General features: G+C 39.7%; 1 protein-coding gene across 3 annotated transcripts in view; it reads right to left on the bottom strand.

Annotated features, from left to right (window-relative positions):
• Window positions 1–16,786, bottom strand: part of LOC133655944 (calmodulin-binding transcription activator 1-like) — a 257,478-nt gene that overhangs the window by 106,157 nt on the left and 134,535 nt on the right. For all 3 annotated transcript variants that reach the window (XM_062056608.1, XM_062056624.1, XM_062056615.1), the window contains exon 5: window positions 9,412–9,547. In XM_062056608.1, the coding sequence (XP_061912592.1) occupies window positions 9,412–9,547 (136 nt within the window). The remainder of the gene's footprint in view (window positions 1–9,411; window positions 9,548–16,786) is intronic.

Genomic DNA, 16,786 nt, shown 5'->3' with positions numbered 1-16,786 from the left:
CACACAAAATAGCAACATGACACATGTCATCAAGGTCATCACAAATGTCATCAAGGTCATCACACGTACAGTCACAACACCACACGTACAGTCAACACACATAATAGCAACATGACACATGTCATCAAGGTCATCACACGTACAGCCAACACACATAATAGCAACATGACAGATGTCATCAAGGTCATCACACATGTCATCAACATCATCACACGTACAGTCACAACATCACACGTACAGTCAACACACATAATAGCAACATGACACATGTCATCAAGGTCATCACACGTACAGTCAACATACATAATAGCAACATGACACATGTCATCAAAGTCATCACACATGTCATCAACATCATCACACGTACAGTCACAACATCACACGTACAGTCAACACACATAATGGCAACACGACACATGTCATCAAGGTCATCACACGTACAGTCAACACACATAATAGCAACATTACACATGTCATCAAGGTCATCACACGTACAGTCAACATACATAATAGCAACATGACACATGTCATCAAAGTCATCACACATGTCATCAACATCATCACACGTACAGTCACAACATCACACGTACAGTCAACACACATACTGGCAACACGACACATGTCATCAAGGTCATCACACTTACAGTCAACACACATAATAGCAACATTACACATGTCATCAAGGTCATCACACGTACAGTCAACATACATAATAGCAACATGACACATGTCATCAAAGTCATCACACATGTCATCAACATCATCACACGTACAGTCACAACATCACACGTACAGTCAACACACATAATGGCAACACGACACATGTCATCAAGGTCATCACACTTACAGTCAACACACATAATAGCAACATTACACATGTCATCAAGGTCATCACACGCACAGTCAACACACATAATAAAAACATGACACATGTCATCAAGGTCATCACACGTCATCAAGGTCATCACACGTACAGTCACAACATCACACATACAGTCAAAACACATAATAGCAACATGACACATGTCATCAAGGTCATCACACGTTCAGTCAACACACATAATAGCAACATGACACATGTAATCAAGGTCATCACACGTACAGTCAACACACATAATAGCAACATGACAAATGTCATCAAGATTATCACACGTACAGTCAACACACAATATAGCAACATGACACATGTCATCAAGGTCATCACACGCACAGTCAACACACATAATAGCAACATGACACATGTCATCAAGGTCATCACACATGTCATCAAGGTCATCACATGTACAGTCAACACACATAATAGCAACATGACACATGTCATCAAGGTCATCACATGTACAGTCAACACACAAAAGCAGCATGACACATGTCATCAAGGTCATGACACTTGTCATCAAGGTCATCCCACAAACAGTCAACACATATAGTATATAATAGCAACATGACACATCTCATCAAGGTCATCAGACATGTCATCAAGGTCATCACACGCAAAGTCAACACATACAGTATATAATAGCAACATCACACATCTCATCAAGGTCATCACACATGTCTACAAGGTCATCACACATACTATCAACACGCATAATAGGAACGTGACACATGTCATCAAGGTCATCACACGCACAGTCAACACATACAGTATAAAATAGCAACATGGCACATGTCATCAAGGTAATCACAAATGTCATCAAGGTCATCACACGTACAGTCACAACACCACACGTACAGTCAACACACATAATAGCAACATGACACGTCATCAAGGTCATGACACATGTCATCAAGGTCATCACACGTACAGCCAACACACATAATAGCAACATGAAAGATGTCATCAAGGTCATCACACGTACAGTCAACATACATAATAGCAACATGACACATGTCATCAAGGTCATCACACATACAGTCAACATACATAATAGCAACATGACACATGTCATCAAAGTCATCACACATGTCATCAACATCATCACACGTACAGTCACAACATCACACGTACAGTCAACACACATAATAGCAACATGACACATGTCATCAAGGTCATCACACTTACAGTCAACACACATAATAGCAACATTACACATGTCATCAAGGTCATCACACGCACAGTCAACACACATAATAAAAACATGACACATGTCATCAAGGTCATCACACGTCATCAAGGTCATCACACGTACAGTCACAACATCACACATACAGTCAAAACACATAATAGCAACATGACACATGGCATCAAGGTCATCACACGTACAGTCAACACACATAATAGCAACATGACACATGTAATCAAGGTCATCACACGTACAGTCACAACATCACTCGTACAGTCAACACACATAATAGCAACATGACACATGTCATCAAGGTCATCACACGTACAGTCAACACACATAATAGCAACATGACACATGTCATCAAGGTCATCACACGTACAGTCACAACATCACTCGTACAGTCAACACACATAATAGCAACATGACATGTCATCAAGGTCATCACACGTACAGTCAACACACATAATAGCAACATGACACATGTCATCAAGGTCATCACACGTACAGTCACAACATCACTCGTACAGTCAACACACATAATAGCAACATGACACATGTCATCAAGGTCATCACACGTACAGTCACAACATCACTCGTACAGTCAACACACATAATAGCAACATGACACATGTCATCAAGGTCATCACACGCACAGTCAACACACATAATAGCAACATGACACATGTCATCACACGTACAGTCAAAACATCACACGTAGAGTCAACACAAATAATAGCAACATGACAAATGTCATCAAGATTATCACACGTACAGTCAACACACAAAATAGCAACATGACACATGTCATCAAGGTCATCACACGCACAGTCAACACACATAATAGCAACATGACACATGTCATCAAGGTCATCACACATGTCATCAAGGTCATCACATGTACAGTCAACACACATAATAGCAACATGACACATGTCATCAAGGTCATCACATGTACAGTCAACACACATAATAGCAACATGACACATGTCATCAAGGTCATCACACATGTCATCAAGGTCATCACATGTACAGTCAACACACATAATAGCAACATGACACATGTCATCAAGGTCATCACACATGTCATCAAGGTCATCACATGTACAGTCAACACACATAATAGCAACATGACACATGTCATCAAGGTCATCACATGTACAGTCAACACACAAAATAGCAACATGACACATGTCATCAAGGTCATCCCACGTTCAGTCCACACACATAATAGCAACATGACACATCTCATCAAAGTCATCACATGTACAGTCAACACACATAATAGCAACATGATACATGTCATCAAGGTCATGACACATGTCATCAAGGTCATCCCACATACTGTCACAAAATCACATGTACCGTCAACACACATAATAGCAACATGACACATGTCACCAAGGTCATCACATGTACAGTCAACACACATAATAGCAACATGACACATGTCATCAAGGTCATCACACGTACAGTCAACACACATAATAGCAACATGACACATCTCATCAAGGTCATCACATGTACAGTCAACACACATAATAGCAACATGATACATGTCATCAAGGTCATGACACATGTCATCAAGGTCATCCCACGTACAGTCACACCATCACACGCCTCCTTGCCATCCTCTCCTCACAAGGAGCTTGCAGCTATCTACAGCGTGTTTGGCCACAGGCAGAGTGCATTTCCATACATTTCCATCTGACGTGAGGAGGCTCCTCTCTTTCTCTCTTTCCTGCCACCGCCATGCCTCCTGCCCTCCTGCCCCCCTGCACCACACCACGCACACTTGCTCCGGGGGTCCCGGGAAGAGGTGACACAAACAATTACAGAGCAACTACTAGGGAGAGAAACACTTGCCTTGGGATGTGTGTGAGTGTATGTGTGTGTGTACATGTGTATGTGTGTGTGTGTGTGTGTGTGTGTGTGTGCGTGTGTGTGTGCGTGCGTGTGTGTGTGTGTGTGTGTGCTTGCAGGGCAGCAGAAAAATGTGTGTCAGATGGTTGTCAGTGCGAGTGTGCTGTTGTAAATAATGGAGGTGCAGATGGGAATACTTGATCTCAATAATTCCCTTTGCCTACGTCTGCTCTGCATCTATGTCAGGGGTCTCCAAACTTTTTTCACATGGGGCCACAATGGGCTGAAAACATTGGGCCGGGGGTCCAAAGTCGACTGCACATAAAGTAACAATGTAAATGTATATTTATATATACAGTGGGGCAAAAAAGTATTTAGTCAGCCACCCATTGATTGTCAATGGGTGGCTGACTAAATACTTTTTTGCCCCACTGTATATATATATATATATATATATATATATATATATATATATATATATATATATATATATATATATATATACTGTATATATAGCCTACACATATGGATATATAATATATATATACCTGTATATATATATATATATATATATATATATATATATATATATATATATATATATATATATATATATATATATATATATATATATATAGCCTACACATATGGACATGTACATATTCATGTATATATACACTACCGTTCAAAAGTTTGGGGTCACATTGAAATGTCCTTATTTTTGAAGGAAAAGCACTGTACTTTTCAATGAAGATAACTTTAAACTAGTCTTAACTTTAAAGAAATACACTCTGTACATTGCTAATGTGGTAAATGACTATTCTAGCTGCAAATGTCTGGTTTTTGGTGCAATATCTACATAGGTGTATAGAGGCCCATTTCCAGCAACTATCACTCCAGTGTTCTAATGGTGTTTGCTCATTGGCTCAGAAGGCTAATTGATGATTAGAAAACCCTTGTGCAATCATGTTCACACATCTGCAAACAGTTTAGCTCGTTACAGAAGCTACAAAACTGACCTTCCTTTCAGCAGATTGAGTTTCTGGAGCATCACATTTGTGGGGTCAATTAAACGCTCAAAATGGCCAGAAAAAGAGAACTTTCATCTAAAACTCGACAGTCTATTCTTGTTCTTAGAAATGAAGGCTATTCCACAAAATTGTTTGGGTGACCCCAAACTTTTGAACGGTAGTGTATATATATATATATATATATATATATATATATATATATATATATATATATATATATATATATATATATATAATATTAATATGATGAATATATTAATATTCATTATTTTAATTAGATATTAAGAGTATGTAAAAGTTGGACTTTGTTTATTTCCGTGACGACCTTCTTAAAGTTGTGTAATCCATCATGAATATCAAGCAGCTAAAATGTACAAAACATTGCGTGGAGAGTGTTTTGCATTGCTGACCGTAATGGATTTAAATTGGTATAATTTAGAATGTTTTTTTTACATTGCTTGACATGTTTTACAAAACCCACAAAGTTGAGTCAGCAGGTTGTGTTATGTGTGACCATGTGTGTTGACTTTTTGTGTCGGTTGCATATTTTTTTGGCGACAAACAGTTGTTTGGATTGGGTCGTATAGGTAAATGCTGTGTTTTGTTGACTTCAAATCACTGACCTGATTTACTTTGATGGCGGCAATCTGAAGTTAAAGTTAAAGTTAAAGTACCAATGATTGTCACACACACACTAGGTGTGATGAAATGTGTCCTCTGCATTTGACCCATCCCCTTGTTCACCCCCGGGGAGGTGAGGGGAGCAGTGGGCAGCAGCGGGCAGCAGCGGTGCCGTGCCCGGGAATAATTTTTGGTGATTTAACCCCCAATTCCAACCCTGGATGCTGAGTGCCAAGCAGTCCCATTTTTATAGTCTTTGGTATGACTCGGCCGGGGTTTGAACTCACAACCTACCGATCTCAGGGCGGACACTCTAACCACTAGGTCACTGAGTAGGTCAGGTATTTCAAATTAAATTGGAAACAGTTTCTTTATCAAACTCATGACATTTCGCAGGTCAAACTACACATTATATACATACCTATATGTACCTATTTATGTATATTACATACATAAATATATATTTTATAATAATATAATTAATATATAATTAATAAAGTTTGACTCCTACCTTGTTTACTTCCATCACAACCTTTTTAAAAGTTGCGTAATCAATCAGAAATATCAAGCGGCTAAAATGTACCAAACATGGATACATGTGGAGAGAGTGTTTTGCATTTTTTCCCCATCATGCATTGCAGTGGCTATAAATGGGAGTAATTTTGAAATATGTATAGTGGTTGGACATTTTTTTTATAATATCCACAAAGTTCAGTGAGCAGGTCGTGTTATATGTGACCATGTGAAGTGAAGTGAAGTGAATTACATTTATATAGCGCTTTTTCTCAAGTGACTCAAAGCGCTTTACATAGTGAAACCCAATATCTAAGTTACATTCAAACCAGTGTGGGTGGCACTGGGAGCAGGTGGGTAAAGTGTCTTGCCCAAGGACACAACGGCAGTGACTAGGATGGCGGAAGCGGGGATCGAACCTGCAACCCTCAAGTTGCTGGCACGGCCGCTCTACCAACCGAGCTATACCGCCCGGTGTGTGTTGACCTTTATGTTAGTTGCATTTTTTTTGCACAATGACTAGGGTAGATTGTTTGGACTGTATCAGTTTGGACGTTTTTTATAATATCCACAAAGTTCAGTGAGCAGGTCGCGTTATGTGTGACCATGTGTGTTGACCTTTATGTAAGTTGCATTTTTTTTGCACCATGACTAGGGAAGTTTGTTTGGACTGTGTCAGTTTGGACGTTTTTTATAATATCCACAAAGTTGAGTGAGCAGGTTGTGTTACGTGTGACCATGTGTGTTGATGTTTTGTGTCGGTTTATTTGCACCATGAGTGGGAAAAGTTGTTGGGATTTGGTCATATAGGTAAATGCTGTGCTGCGAGTAAAATGTATGGTCATTGACCTGATTTAGTCACATTGTCCACACGATAGCAGCACATTTACAGATATACAAAATAACACTGTTGGCTCCCCCAGGCCAAATTCCTTCAACTCATGACGTCAAACTGAAGACGCCGGCCGGGCTGAACTTGGCCCGCGGGCCGTGGTTTGGACACCCCTGATCTACAGAACCTTCCAATCCCCCTCTGTCTGTTTTCCTTCCACACTCCTCTCACCTCTCCGTGTATTCCTGCTGAATAATCCATTTTTTGAGCTGGCGCACACACACACACACACACACACACACACACACACACACACACACACACACACACACACACACACACACACACACACACACACACACACACACACACACACACACACACACACACACACACTGCCTTGAGACTGGATCGATACCCCTTCTCCGTTCTGCTGAAGAAGGCATTGACATCATTCCTGGCTGCAGGCCAAACACACTCTTATCCTTCAGAAGGAGAGAGAGGGGCGAGAGAGATGGAGGGGGAGACGGGGACAGGCCCAGGCAGGGCGGGGGAGGGACAGCACCATCACACACACACACACGCGCACACACACACACACACACACACACACACACACACACACACACACACACACACACACACACACACACACACACACACACACACACACATTCTTGTATTTGTTACCTTCTTGAGACCAGAGAAAAATGCCTCCCTCTTTAGGGCCACCCTTTCTAGATATATAAAGATGTGTATTTACAACATTAATAATATATACATAATATGCAAATATAAAAAGCTTGTTGTGAAAAATGAGTTGGAATTTCACAAGAAAAAGGTCACAATTCCAGAAGAAAAACTGAATATTGTCACGACTGGGTTCTTGGGTTTTGCTTCTCCGGAAGGCAAAGGAAAATTGGCGCGGGCAGGGCGTGAATTTAAATACATGATTTATTTTGACACTAATAAACTACAAAAAAAAGGAAGCAAACAAAAGGCGCTCACAGCGGAGGTAACAACTTGACTATGAAAACAAAACTTGCACAATGGCAAAAACTATGAACAATAAAACAAAAACACAAACTGTGGCAATAATAAACAAAAACTTACTTGGTAAAGAACTGTGAACATGACATGAATCAGGGTGATGAAAAAGTGCAAGGACGCCAGGCCGAACAACAGAAACAGACAGATTTAAATAGTGACGTGATCAGTGAAAACGTGAGACAGGTGCGTGACAAGACAGGTGAAAACTAATGGGTGACCATGGAAACCAAACCAAACAAGGAAGTGCAACCAGGAACTAAAAAAAGAGCCCAAAACCCAAGCAAAACAAAAACATGATTAACACAGACATGACAAATATTTGTGCAGTATTATGATAAAAGACGCTATTTTACAAGAAAAGCTTAAAATATTGGCAATTTTATGAAAAGAGTCGTAATTTTACTTGACAAAAGTCACCATTTTATAAGAAAACTTTAAACATTTTGGCAATATTATAATAATGATCAGAATTTTATTTGGCAAAATTATGACAAAAGTCATCATTTTACTCAAAACATTTCACTATTTTAACCAAAAAATTGGCAATTTTGTGATAAGTCAGAATTTCTGACGACAAATGTCACTATTTTGCATTTAAAATTAATAATTTTATATAAAAAAGTAATAATTTTACGAGAAAATATTGCAATATTACAGAAACAGAAAGAATATGAGAAATTTTTCCCAATTTTGTAAGAAAGAAGTCCACACATTGTGAGAAAAAGACTGCTTTTAGTTAATTTTTGTTTGTAATTGGTTTTTAATCTTCATTATTTACTTCAAGTTATTACAGTATGTCTTTTGACCGAAGGGGGAGCATTTCAATTTTTTCAGTTTTTAGTTAATTTTTTTGTTGTTGTTTTTTTTATTTACTTCAAGTTATTACAGTATGTCTCTATATACATATTATTATTTTTTTTTCATTTTGGCCAAATGGGGCTTTCAATTTCTTACACACACTTGTTATTTCATATGTTGACCAGAGGGGGGTGCACTTTTTGGGACCACCCTCATTTTGACCAGCAGGGGTGCAAATGAGACATTGTCTATTAGATGCAATGTTATTGGGACCATGATTTATGTCATCACTTGTTCACACCTCCTTATATGGAAGATACTATTCCTTCTTCCTGTCTCAAGAAGGCTAGAAATACAAGAACACACACACACACACACACACACACACACACACACACACACACACACACACACACACACACACACACACACACACACACACACATACATACACACACACACACACACACACACACACACACACATACACTGTAGTTACAGCGTGTGTTTGTGAGCAGGCCTGACCTGCACGTGGTCAGGTCAGGAGCGAGGGTGTGACCAACATTATGGATTGGATCGGCGGCGAAGGCAAACTCAGCACAAAAACAGATCAGAGGCTTGTTTGGTCCTCCTCTCTCACCTCCACACCCTGGACTTTCAGCTTCATGTGGTCCTCTCGGGTGGTCTTCCCGTCTTTCCTCTTCTTCCAGCAGTATCCATCCTTCCTGTACTTCACCTTCTTGCGGTTGTAGAGGATCATGGAGCCATTTTGAGGCCTGTTCGGAGGAGAGAAGGAGGCAGAAAGGAGCACTCGTTGAGAAGATCCGTCTGACAACAGAGGATAAGTATTGGTACAAAAGTCTGTTGGTGTGGTGTGTATCACACACAAACATACATGGCACAAGATCTCAGGGGTTCGACATCAAAATGTGGACTACTTACAACGTCAGCTTTCACTCTCAATATATTCATTATTCTGTCCTAGCTGCTCCTTTCTAGCATGTGCAGCTGGACAGATAGTTAACAGCACGAAGAAACAGAAGCTCCAGAAGTTTAGTTCCTTCCTTTGAATTATTCCCCCCCCCAGTTTTATTTTTCCATACGTCTTCCTTTGCTTAGGTTTGTAAGACTGAACGTATAAACGTTACAAAAGTATCACGTCCGTTATGTGTTTCACACAAACAATGTCCACTGTGTGTGTTGCATACATAAAACAGAAGGTTTAGGGTTAATACACACAGCAAACATTGCACACGTGATTTAACACAATTAAACCCAATGTGTAGCTTTATCGCCCTCTGCTGGTCAAACTCAGCACTACATTTGTTTAACCAGCCAAAAACAACACAAGCACAAAGGCAGCAATTTCAATACATTCACACTTTGTTGTTCAGTTGCTCAAAAGACCTAACCTCGATCTTGACCTCACAGAGCCCAAAAAAAGTAAGCGGGCTATAGAGCATTTTCTATTCAGGCTCCAGTACTCTGGAATGTCCTCCCAGTAACAAATGGCGCGCGACTAAACTTGAGGTTTTCCATCAAGCATGGAGTGATAGTTTAATAATTTATAAACACATGCTTACCTTAGCTAAAGCTAAATACTACTCAAATCTCATCTGCCTCAACAAAAACGATCCTAAATATTTGTTCAGTACAGTATTATCGCTAACCCAGCAAGGGACTCCTCCCAGTAGCTTCACCCACTCGGCAGATGACTTCATGAATTTCTTGAATAAGAAAATGTAACTCACTAGAAAGGAGATTAAAGACAACGCATCCCAGCTACAACTGGGCTTTATTAACACAGATTCGACTGTATATACGACAGATATTGCCATCCAAAATAGTCTCTCTCTTTTTGATGAAATAACATTAGAGGAACTCCTGCGGCGTGTAAATGGGATAGAACAACATGTTTACTTGACCCACTTCCTGAGAAACTTATCAAGGAACTGTTTGTAATATTAGGACCATCAGTGCTAAATATAACAAACTTATCACTTTCCTCTGGCACTGTTCCCCTAGCATTAAAAAAAGCGGTTATTCATCCTCTGCTCAAAAGACCTAACCTCGATCCTGACCTCATGGTAAACTACCGGCCGGTGTCACACCTTCCCTTTATTTCCAAAATCCTCAAAAAAAAATTGTTGCACAGCAGCTAAATGAACACTTAGCGTCTAACAATCTCTGTGAACCCTTTCAGTCCGGTTTCAGGACAAATCACTCTATGGAGACAGCCCTGGCAAAAATGACTAATGATCTATTGCTGACGATGGATGTCATCCATGTTGCTGCTTCTTGATCTTAGCGCTGCTTTCCATACCGTCCATCATAATATTTTATTAGAGCGTATCAAAACACGTATTGGTATGTCAGACTTAGCATTGTCTTGGTTTAACTCTTATCTTACTGACAGGATGCAGTACGTCTCCCATAACAATGTGACATCGGACTATGTTAAGGTAACATGTGGAGTTCCCCAGGGTTCGGTTCTTGGCCCTGCACTCTTCCGCATCTATATGTGTCAATACGTGGACAATGGGTTGTTGTGTTTTCCCGGAATGCAACGGAAAGTTGACGCGGGCAAGACGTGAATGTAAGTACATTTTTTAATTAATCTATCAAAAAAGGAACAAACAAAAAGCGCTCACAGCGGAGGTACAAAACTTGGCTAATGAAAACAAAAGACTTGCACAAAGGCAACAAACTATGAACAAGAAACAAAAACTTACTTGGCATGGAACTGTGAACATGGCATGAAGAAGAGTGATCATAAAGTGTGATGTCACCAGCCAGACTAACTGAAAGCAATGGGCTTAAATAATACAGACATGATTGACAACAGGTGTGTCAGTCCGAATGTGAAAACAGGTGCAACTAATCGGTCGTCATGGTGACAAAACAAGAGTGCACAAAGAGTTCAAAAACAAAACCGAACATAACTAAAACAAAACATGATCACACAGACATGACAATATGCTGCCGCTAGATGACATCATCACGTTCAGCCGACCGAGTTACGAGTTTTGCCTGGCTCATTTATCATGTTAAATCCTACATACTTTTTTAAATTATTTTTTCTTTACAAACTTTGTTAAAAGCTTATAGATGGAGCGTGAGCACTGTTTAAATGCTCACCATGTACGTTTTATTCGGTATATAGCTAGAGTTACGTCATAGAACTTCCACGCCAGCGATGAGTGAAACATTACTTCTCTGTCTTTTATTAGTTTCTATCACTAACTACTCTGAAGCTTCTTTTATCATTAATGTTGACCTCGGAAGACCGGGAGCACGACTGAAACACTTCTGGAGAAGCACTGGGTTCTGGTAAAAAAAAAAAGTTTTCATTTGATCAACAAAACAACAATAGAGATAAAACATGGAGTCATGCTACTGTTCCTTAGACTGTGTTGTATCAAAGCCGCCTGAAAGCTGTGAATTCATCAATGTAATATATATTTATTTATGAATTCATCAATATAATATATATTTAGGCTGTTGTAGTTACAAAGTGCTTATATTGTGACGATACCTTTAGTGTAGCACAGTGGTTCTCAAACTTTTTTCCCACCATAATGGCCAACATTATGGTGGAAAAACCTGACCTGTCTCCGCTCGGGATGGTCTCCTGCTGGCCCCACTATGGACTGGACTCTCACTATTATGTTAGATCTACTATGGACTGGCCTCTCACACTATTAACTAGATCCACTATGGACTGGACTCTCACAATATTATGTTAGATCCACTCTGGACTGGACTCTCACACTATTATGTTAGATGCACTATGGACTGGACTCTCACACTATTATGTTAGATCCACTATGGACTGCACTCTCACACTATTATGTTAGATCCACTATGGACTGGACTCTCACACTATTATGTTAGATCCACTATGGACTGGACTCTCACTATTATGTTAGATCCACTATGGACAGGACTCTCACTATTATATTAGATCCACTACGGATTTGACTCTCACACTATTATGTTAGATTCACTATGGACTGGACTCTCACACTATTATGTTAGATCCACTATGGACTGGTCTCTCACACTATTATGTTAGATCCACTATGGACTGGACTCTCACTATTATGTTAGATCCACTATGGACAGAACTCTCACTTTTATATTAGATCCACTACGGACTGGACTCTCACACTATTATGTTAGATCCACTATGGACTGGACTCTCACACTATTATGTTAGATCCACTATGGACTGAACTCTCACAATATTATGCTAGATCCACTCGACGTCCATTGCACCTCTCCAAGGTTTCTCATTGTCCCATTGGGTTGAGTTTTTCCTTGCCCGGATGTGGGATCTGAGCCGAGGATGTCGTTGTGGCTTGTGCAGCCCTTTGAGACACTTGTGATTTAGGGCTATATAAGTAAACATTGATTGATTGATTGATTGATACGCAAATACGGTGTTAGCTTTCACTGTTATGCTGATGACACCCAACTCTACATGCCCCTAAAGCTGACCAACACGCCGGATTGTAGTCAGCTGGAGGCGTGTCTTAATGAAATTAAACAATGGATGTCAGCTAACTTTTTGCAACTCAACGCTAAGAAAACGGAAATGCTGATTATCGGTCCTGCTAGACACCGACATCTATTTAATAATACCAACTTAACATTTGACAACCAAACAATTAAACACCTATTTAATAATACCACCTTAAAGGCCTACTGAAATGAATTTTTTTTATTTAAACGGGAATAGCAGATCCATTCTATGTGTCATACTTGATCATTTTGTGATATTGCCATATTTTTGCTGAAAGGATTTAGTATAGAACAACGTCGATAAAGTTCGCAACTTTTGGTCTCTGATGAAAAAAAACCTTGCCCCTACCGGAAGTAGCGTGACGTTGTCAGTTGTTCACTCCCTCATATTTTCCTATTGTTTTCAACGCAGCTAGAGCGATTCGGACCATTACCCCATTAATTTGAGCGAGGATGAAAGATTCGTGGACGAGGAACGTTAGAGTGACGGACTAGAATGCAGTGAAATACATATTTTTTTTCGCTCTGACCGTAACTTAGGTACAAGCTGGCTCATTGGATTCCACACTCTCTCCTTTTTCTATTGTGGATCACGGATTTGTATTTTAAACCACCTCGGATACTATATCCTCTTGAAAATGAGAGTCGAGAACGCGAAATGGACATTCAGTGCCTTTTATCTCCACGACAATACATCGGCGAAACGCTTTAGCTACGAGCTAACATGATAGCATCGTGCTTTAACTGCATATAGAAACAAAAAAAATAACCCCCTGACTGGAAGGATAGATAGAAAATCAACAATACTATTAAACCGTGGACATGTAAATACACGGTTAATGCTTTACAGGCTGGCGAAGGTTAACAATGCTGTGCTAACGACGCCATTGAAGGTAACTTAGCAACTTAGCAACCGGACCGCACAGAGCTATGCTAAAAACATTAGCTCTCCACCTACGCCAGCCAGCCCTCATCTGCTCATCAACACCCGTGCTCACCTGCGTTCCAGCGATCGGCGGAAGGACGAAGGACTTCACCCGATGCGTTTGGCGGCCCGGAGACGTAGGAAGTCAAGGTGAGGTCGCCGGCTAGCGCGTCTGCTCTCCAACAAAGTCCTCCTGGTTGTGTTGCTGTAGTCCGCTGCTAATACACCGATCCCACCTACAACTGTCTTCTTTGCAGCCTTCATTGTTCATTAAACAAATTGCAAAAGATGTCCAGAATACTGTGGAATTATGAAATGAAAACAGAGCTTTTTGTATAGGATTCTAAGGGGTACCATAACTTCCGTTAAACTGTCTACGTCACGCGCATACGTCATCATACCGCGACGTTTCAGCCGGATATTTCCCGGGAAATTTTAAATGTCACTTTATAAGTTACCCCGGCCGTATTGGCATGTGTTGCAATGTTAAGATTTCATCATTGATATATAAACTATCAGACTGCGTGGTCGGTAGTAGTGGGTTTCAGTAGGCCTTTAACATGTGACAACCAAACAATTCTACACTTATTTAATAATACCACCTTAACATGTGACAAAAAAACAATTATACACCTATTTTATAATACCACCTTAACATTTGACAACCAAACATTATACACTTATTTAATAATACCACCTTAACATTTGACAACCAAACAATTAAACACCTATTTAATAATACCACCTTAACATGTGACAACCAAACAACTAAACACCTATTTAATAATACCACCTTAACATGTGACAACCAAACAATTATACACTTATTTAATAATACCACCTTAACATTTGACAACCAAACAATTATACACCTATTTAATAATACCACCTTAACATTTGACAACCAAACAATTATACACTTATTTAATAATATCACCTTAACATTTGACAACCAAACAATTATACACCTATTTAGTAATACCACCTTAACATTGTCACTAGCATGCCGACTGATAAAATCTTGTTTTAGATGAAAAATGACTCATAATCCAAACAAAAAAAAGTGGGGGTCATTTCCGTGCCTAAATTGGCTGCCAAAGTTGACCAATTTAGAGCGATGATGTCCTGCTTCTTCTACTATCCAGGTGAGAGGCAGGATTTACCATCTACAATAAAGTTTCACGAGCACAGGAAGCAATGATGTAAACATTGTCCCACACGCTATAAATAGTATCACTAATAATTGCTCATATTCAAGTCACGACATGTAAATGGAGAATTGTTGGCGCTTCTTGCGTGGCTTTTTTTCTTGGCTTTTATGGGTGGAATAAAGAACCTCCTATCGGCTCCGCTGGAAGATGACTTTTATTTACCTTTATTTACGAGTTACAACGGATTAGAAAAGGAAAGCCATCCGTCGCCGTGTCTCTCATAATGATTGTGAACAATAGGCAACATTTCCAAGAAAAGGTGCAGTTCCCCTTTAAGAGGGAAGTGATATTTATAAGACAGACAAGAAGAGAAGAGGTGTGAGAAGACAATGTCAACAGAACAATGTCAGCATGTGTTCTCAGGCTCAATTTCAAAGCTGCTGCTCAGCCATCAATCATTCTTCTTCTACAAAATTAAGGACCAGTCTATGCGCCATACGTGTGTGTGTGTGTGTGTGTGTGTGTGTGTGTGTGTGTGTGTGTGTTCATCTTTGCCTTATCTCATGACAACAGCAGCAATCAATAACCTAACAGATACACACAAGTGTAGACAGTCTTTATCCAACCATCTCTTCATTTTCTCTCAGTCCCTCCATTCTCATCTCTTCTCTCTCATCTTCTCCTCTTATCTTCTCCTCTCCTTCTTCCCATCACTGGGGTCCTCTGCCTGGGTCTGAGTGGGCACATGTGGGCCGGGGCGATTGCAATTTAAGTGGGGTGTAGTAAAATTGAATTTGCTCTGAGCTGATTTTCTTTGACACGGCAAATCTCTTCTGTTTTTGGGGGGAGAGCCTGCCAGCGTTGGAGACCCCCAGTCATCATAGTGTGTGAGTCATCTCAGGGTGATGCTTCTTATTATGTTATGGAGACCAGAGATGAGGTCAGATGTGTGTGCTTGCGTGCGTGTGTGTGTGTGTGTGTGTGTGTGTGTGTGTGTGTGTGTGTGTGTGGTGAAGTACAGTGCACTTCACTTTTACAGCCTTATTCCAAAATGGAATACATTCAAGTTTGTAATGTAAAAAGTTTTTTTTTGTTAATTACAAATGTATATATATATATATATATATATATATATATATATATATATATATATATATATATATATATATATATATATATATATATATATATATATATATATATATATATATATAAAAAAAGACATGTACATAAGTATTGACAGCCTTTGCTCAATACTTAGTTGATGCGCCTTTGGCAGTTAATACAGCCTCAAGTCTTTTTGAATACGATGCCACCAGCTTGGCACACCTATATTTGGACAGTTTGGCCCATTCCTCTTGGCACCACCTCTCAAGCTTCATCAGGTTGGATGGGAAGTGTTGGTTTTCATCCAG

The sequence above is a fragment of the Entelurus aequoreus genome, linkage group LG01 (assembly GCF_033978785.1).
Source record: "Entelurus aequoreus isolate RoL-2023_Sb linkage group LG01, RoL_Eaeq_v1.1, whole genome shotgun sequence".
NCBI lineage: Eukaryota > Metazoa > Chordata > Actinopteri > Syngnathiformes > Syngnathidae > Entelurus > Entelurus aequoreus.
Note: the sequence above shows the minus strand (reverse complement) of the source record. Positions and strands in the feature narration are given on the sequence as shown.